The sequence below is a fragment of the Panthera uncia genome, chromosome X (assembly GCF_023721935.1).
Source record: "Panthera uncia isolate 11264 chromosome X, Puncia_PCG_1.0, whole genome shotgun sequence".
In the NCBI taxonomy this organism is placed as follows: domain Eukaryota; kingdom Metazoa; phylum Chordata; class Mammalia; order Carnivora; family Felidae; genus Panthera; species Panthera uncia.
The window spans coordinates 97,075,328-97,081,973 of record NC_064817.1 but is presented as its reverse complement, the minus strand read 5'-3'; the positions used below and the strand labels follow the sequence as shown (position 1 = coordinate 97,081,973).

At 44.1% G+C, this 6,646-nt stretch overlaps 1 protein-coding gene across 7 annotated transcripts in view; it reads left to right on the top strand.

Moving 5' to 3' along the window:
- Positions 1–4,783: 4,783 nt before the first annotated feature.
- Positions 4,784–6,646, top strand: part of THOC2 (THO complex subunit 2) — a 114,022-nt gene continuing 112,159 nt past the window's right edge. For 4 of the 7 annotated variants that reach the window (XM_049644816.1, XM_049644814.1, XM_049644812.1 and 1 more), the window contains exon 1: positions 4,785–4,922. In XM_049644816.1, coding sequence (XP_049500773.1) covers positions 4,852–4,922 — 71 coding nt within the window. In that variant the 5' untranslated portion in view covers positions 4,785–4,851. Of the gene's footprint in view, positions 4,923–6,646 lie in introns of all 7 variants that reach the window. The other 3 variants (XM_049644809.1, XM_049644811.1, XM_049644808.1) reach the window with 1 other exon arrangement.

The following is a 6,646-nucleotide window of genomic DNA, read 5'->3' as shown; positions in this document are numbered from 1 at the left end:
GTTTAATGACATAAATTTCTTTCTAAATACCACTTTGGCTGCAAACCATCATTTTTAAATTAGTTTCTTTCCCTTTCTTTGTTTCTTTCTTTGTTTCTTTCTTTGTTTCTTTCTCTGTTTCTTTCTCTGTTTCTTTCTTTGTTTCTTTGTTTCTTTCTTTGTTTCTTTGTTTCTTTCTTTCTTTTTAAGTAGGCTCTATGCCCAACGTGGGGCTTGAACTCATGACCCTGAGATCAAGAGTCACTTGCTCTACTGACTGAGCCAGTCAGGTGCCCCTATTATTTTTGATATGTAATGTTTCCATTATTGTTGTTAAGTATTTCCTAATTTTTAGTATGATTTGACATGTGATTTCAAGTATGTTTTTAAATTTCCAAACATAGATGTTTTCTTTTTTTTTTTTTTTTAATTTTTTTAACTTTTATTTATTTTTGGGACAGAGAGAGACAGAGCATGAACGGGGGAGGGGCAGAGAGAGAGAGGGAGACACAGAATCGGAAGCAGGCTCCAGGCTCCGAGCCATCAGCCCAGAGCCTGACGCGGGGCTCGAACTCGCGGACCGCGAGATCGTGACCTGAGCCGAAGTCGGATGCTCAACCGACTGAGCCACCCAGGCGCCCCCAAACATAGATGTTTTCTTTATCTTCTTTCTTGTTATTGGTTTCCAATTTAATTGCAGTGTGGTCACAAAATGTGAAATGTATGAGACTGATTTCTTTGAAATGTGTTGACATTTTTTTAACCTAGTGTATGATTAACTTTCACAAATGTTCCATGCACTGGACCACCACTAGATGACATATTGCTTTTGTGTGAATTAGGAAAATGTGCTCTTTCTTCCAGATGGATGTAGCACCACACCTGAGCATGTGGTTCAGCAAGTGGAGCATGGGATGGGTTTTGACCCCCACTTGTCCCCTTGGCTAGGTGCTTTTGATCAGTGAACAATCTGTACATGGTGGCTCATTCACATGTTCTTGTAAAGAATGTTTCTTTTTAAAAATGTTTTTAAAATGTTTATCTATTTTTGAGAGAGAGAGACAGAGACAGAGTGCAAGCAGGGGAGGGGCAGAGAGAGAGGGAGACACAGAAACAGAAGCAGGCTCCAGGCTCTGAGCTGTCAGCACAGAGCCCGACACGGGGCTCGAACCCACAAACCGCGAGATCGTGACCTGAGCCGAATTTGGATGCTTAACCAACCGAGCCACCCAGGTGCCCCAAGAATGTTTATTTTCTAGTTGCTAGGTACAGTGTTTTCTGCGTATCTACTAGAACAAACTTATTTGATATTTAAATTTTCTGCATCTTTCCTGAGTTTTTGTCTGCTTCATCTATGAATTCATGAGAGAGATAAATTAAAGACTCACTCTGGTGGTGGATTTGTCTATTTCTCCTTGTAGTTCTGTTAAGTTTTGTTTCATATATTCAAAGCTGTTGAGTTCATTCAAGATTAGGATTATTTCTTTTTTTCTGTTGAATTGAAAATTTTATCAATATATTGTAAACGTCTTTATTATTTTTCAGTATTTTTAAAAGATTTTATTTTTAAGTAATCTCTACACTCAACCTGGGGCTTGAACCTCAAGCCCAAGATCAAGAGACATATGCTCTACTGACTGAGCCAGCCAAGCGCCCCTTATAACCTTTAAATCTAGTAATTATTCTCCCCTGGAGTCTATTTTGTGCGATATTAATCTAGCTGTAACAGCTTAATTTTTGTTGATCATAGTATTTGCCTGGTGTATTTTTTCCATCGTTTTTACTTTCAAATTTACTGTGTACCTGTGTTTTAGGGGTGCCTCTTAAAAATAGCTAGACTTCTTTAAATGCAGACTGATAATCTTTACTTTTAACTAGAGCATTTGGTTCATTTACATTTTATGCAGTTATTGATATATTTAAGTTTAAACCTACCATCTTCCTCTATTCTCTTTGTCCCACTTTTCCAAAATGTTTTTTCTCCTTTCTTGCCTTTTTTGGGAATTGATTGATTTTTTTTCTCTCTCTTTCAATTTTCCCCCCTCTGGTAGTTTGGAAGGTATATAATATCCTATGTTAGTGGTTATCCTAGATATTTTAGTATGCATATTTAACATAATTAAGTCTTCAGTTAATAGAAATCCAATACTGATACACAGCACTCCAGGGGACAATTCCACAAAGGCTACAGTTTTTGCATTCATTCTTCCATTATTTTATCTATTTTGTCTTGTTTTTCTTTACCTTACAATGACCTAAAATTAACCTATCACTCCATGCATCAGACTGTCAACATTGAAACTACCTAATCCCTAGCCTTCACCACAGACCTCGGTCCCTGCCTAGTCCATTGGTATCCAGGAGCCGGTGACATCCCCAGTGAACAGTACTCTCAGCTGCCGAGACAATACCAGACACTGATAGCAAAGAACAGGCAAGCCAACAACAAAGATGCAAAAGATATGATAGCTTTGCAATCTTATGGCACAAACAGCCAACTGGCTCTGAGGAATCCCTAAAGGAGTCATCATAACATGGAAAATTAGTTCTGCAGACTCTGGGAGAAGGGAAGATCAAGGCTCCAAAGGGCATCACTGCAGTCAGGTCATATCATATTTGTGGCATACTGAATGGTACACATACTGCACACAGTTCAGCGTTTGGAAGGAGAAATCACTGCGATAAAGTGGCAAGGTAAACCACGATACAGCAGAATGTTGTCAGTGGCTCTCAACAGGGGGTTATTTTGTACCGCAGGAGACATTTTGCAATGTCTGGAGATATTGTTTTAACAACTGGTGTGTGGGGAGTGGGGGTGGGGGGGGGGGGGGGAGGGAGGTTCTACTGACATCTAGCGGGTCGAGGCCAGGGAGGATGTTGCTAAATAATCTACAATGCACAGGATCCTCCCTGTCCTCTGCAAAGAGTTACCTGGACTCACATGTGGATAGTGCCCACTGCTATAGATTATAGAGTGAAGTATACATAAGCAGCAGGATAGCACCGAAGCCATCCTGTAATAATGATTTTACATTTTTTTAAGGGAGGATGATGGTACAACAAAGATTCACTATGCCTTTCTGTGCACTTTAAAAATATTCCATAATAATGAAAAATGAAAAGATCAACGGGCACTCATATCTCTGAACCTCCTTGAAAGGGCAAAGGGTTTTTATGAACAGATGTCCTTGAAACAGAGCGGTGTATGTTTTCTAATGAGTGGCTTTAGGATTTCGAAATCAGACAGGACATTAGGAGACTAGATATAGCTGATGAAAAACAATCATGAACAACGTAGTATTTTCCCAGAACTTCTGAATACAGCCTATCCCCTGAACAGCCTTTCAACGCAAATAAACATGGTCTATTTGGCGAAACTTGCCAAATTTAGAAGATACTAGTTTAAAGTTCGTACCTTAATATATGTGTGGTAGGATTTCTTCCTTTGGTTGTCTATATTTTCTAAAATTTCTCCCAAACACGTATCATTACAACCTTTTTATTTTGAAAAGTTGCACAAATGGAACAATCCCTGCCTGTCCTTCACACAGACTCCTCAAATGTTAACATTTTACATTTGCTTAATCATCCTACAGTTTTCTTCTGAAACATTTTAGCGTAAGTTGCAAGGTAATGCCCCATTATCTCTAAATACTCCACGAAGTATTTTCTTAAACAAGGACTTCCACGTTAACGTAGTACAAGTATTAAAATCATGCAATTTACATTGATATAATATTATTACTTAGTCTATAGATATTCAAATTTTGTCAATTGTCCCAATAATGCCCTTTTTAGCAAAACAAAAATGTTCTTTTTCTGGCTGGGGATCAGTTGTCCTGTCTGTTGTTTCTATTAATCCGGAGGAGTTTCTCAGTATGTCTCTTTGTCTTTCGTGACTTTGACGATTTTGAAGAGTGCAAGCAAGCCAGTGATTTTGTAGACTGTCCCTCAAGGTGGGTTTGTTTGATGCTCCCTCATGAGTAAATTCAGGGTATGCGAATTTTGGCGTGATGAACGCTACAAAATTGGTTAGTGTTTTTCTTAGCACCTTATCAGGAGGCACATGATGCCCATTTCTGGGCGTGCTGATTTTCGTCATAGTTAGGACGGAGTCCGCCATGTTTTCCCACAGTAAAGTTTTTATTTCGCCTTTGAAATAGTATTTAGTCGGGAGATACTTTTGAGACGGTGTAATGTAAACAAGTTGTTTCTTATGGTACTTGCGCCCCCTAGTCTTGTGTAAGGTTAGAGTGACAAGCCGATTACAGTAGGGTGTCAGCAAGGGTTTCCAAGGGTCAATTTCTCTCTTCCTCGCTAGCTTGTCTCCCTTGTATTAGCATAATGCCTAGCACATAGTAAATGGCTGCTTCTTCTCTGATTAATTTCTTTTTTCTCAGCAGTTGGTAGGGTGTATTGTAGCTGATCTGCTTATGCTCGTCTTTCCCACAGACTGTGAGCTCGCTGAGGGTAGTAGGCACAATGGCTTATTGCTTCTCTATCCCCAGTGCCTAGCACATATTAGGTGCTTGAAAAATACATGCTTGAATTAGTGGCCTGGAGTAGGTATCACGGAAGAAGAGAAGCTGAGCCGGCCCGGGGATGGCACTTTTTCCTGTTCTAAAGGGATGCCAGGGCAACAGGGCAAGGGTTGTAGGGGGCGCGGTCGGCGTGGTCACTCTGCAAAGGGACCCACGGGTCTCAGCCACCCGGTTGGAGGCAGGGCCTCGGGTTTCCGCGGGTGGGGAGGAAAGTGGGGCGGGAAATCGAAAACCGAACTCGCAGCTCCCGGCATTCCCCGTGGGCGGTGCTCCCCTTTGACCCCTCGCTCGCGTGCTACACATCCGGGCCTCTGCTACTAGTGAGGGGAAGATGGCGGCCGCAACTGTGGTGGTTCCCGTAGAGTGGATAAAGAACTGGGAGAAATCAGGGAGAGGCGAATTGTGAGTGTCCGGGCTGGAGGCGGGCGCACGGCCGGGCCGGGCCCGGGCGTCAGTCGTGCTCTCCCAAGTGGGGAGAGGTTGGGGGGGGAAGATGTGCCCCCTCCCCCATCCGGGCGGCGGGTGTGGAGGGTTGGCTAGGAGTTTCGAACTCGGGGAGGAGAGGTGCTGGTCACCGCCGCCGACCTCCTACCTTCCCTGGCCTCCCCGAAATCCCCGTTGCCCGCTGTAGGCTGTCCTCCTTTAGTCTCTTACCAGAACTCCCGTTTCGCCCCTGCGGGTCCCCGCGCTCCAGCTCCGTCTCTTTTTGTCCCCCTCTTCGCTTGAGCTCACTTGGCTCCTTTCTTTTTTACGGGGCCGCGCCGGGGGGGTTCGGACTTTTTGTCTCTCTGTCCCATTTCTTCACTCTGCACCCGTTCGACTCCGCAGTTTGGAGCCCGGCGCCTCCTCTGCCCGAAGTCCGAGGAGGGCGAACCGTCCCGACTCCTTCCCCTCCTCTCCGCCCGCCGCCGCGATGCCCGGGGCGTCGCGAAGAGCCCCGCTTGGCACCTCTCGTCCTCCTGGGGAGCGGTCTTTCGGATCGTCCCGGCCTCGGGCGGCGCGGCTGGCCGTGGGAGAAGTGTAGCTGGGATTACCGCTTTCCCCGAAGACCTACCGGCATTTCTTTGCTCCGTCTTTTCACTTTAGAGCTATTTCGGGTCTGATTCAACTTTCGTCATTAAATGTTTCCTAAGCCCCATTTTGTCCTGGGACTGCAACTAATTTTGGCAACTCTCCAAGGTTCTCGAGTACCTGGAATAACGCGTTTCCTTTAGTCATAAAACTTGTTGTTTTTTTTTTTTTTCCCCCGGTAATACAGAAAACAGTAATTTGCCATACCCGCGGTTTCCTCGCCCAAAATTTCAGTTTGCGCTCTCTCGGGAAAAAAAAAAAAAAAAAAAGAAATCGTTTAAGCAGCAAAACAAACCCCAGATTCAAAAACAAGTAACTTATTTCTAATTTCTTTCTCTGAATCGCGTTATTAGCTAAAGCTCAACATTGTATGAGATTAACTCTCTTTGGCCATTTTTGCGGTCCCCCCCCCCCCCCGTTAGTTAGTTTGCGGTTGCTCGTGTTGCTCGTGCATAAGATAACGAATCTTTGGAACTTCGTTACTTCGAACGAAATCGGGGAACGCGTTCCCCGATCTTGAACGTGTAATATTGCCAGCCTGTATGGCCTCCCCACCTCACCCCCCGCTCCGCGCGCACTCGCAGTGCTTTATGAAGTCTTAGCAGTGTGAGCTCTAGAATTGTATTTCCTGGGTAAGCGGCGGTCTTAGCCACTTAACTAGCTGAGTGACCTTGGGTAAGTTCCTTAACCACTTTGACCGTTTCCCCTTGAGTAAATTGGGATTAATAAGTACTCTACTCAAAGGATTGTTGTGAAGACTAAATAATGCCTCTAAAGCACTTGGCTTATAGTAAGTGCTCAAGTGATAGCTATTAAAAGTAATATTATTCCAATCTTTAGATATTTAAACTTCTCTGGACAGCTCTTGCTCTTAAAGTCTGTACCACTCAGGTTAGCAGTTAATTGGTCTTTGACTTTCTCCTGTGTACTCTTGTACTCTAACGAATTGAGAGACCCTTGAAGAGGGAACTATGTTTCATATTTATTTTGGTTCAACCCTCCCGCGCCAGCCCCCGCCCCGTGCCCGCCTCCCTACCCCTCTCCCCCTCTCCCCC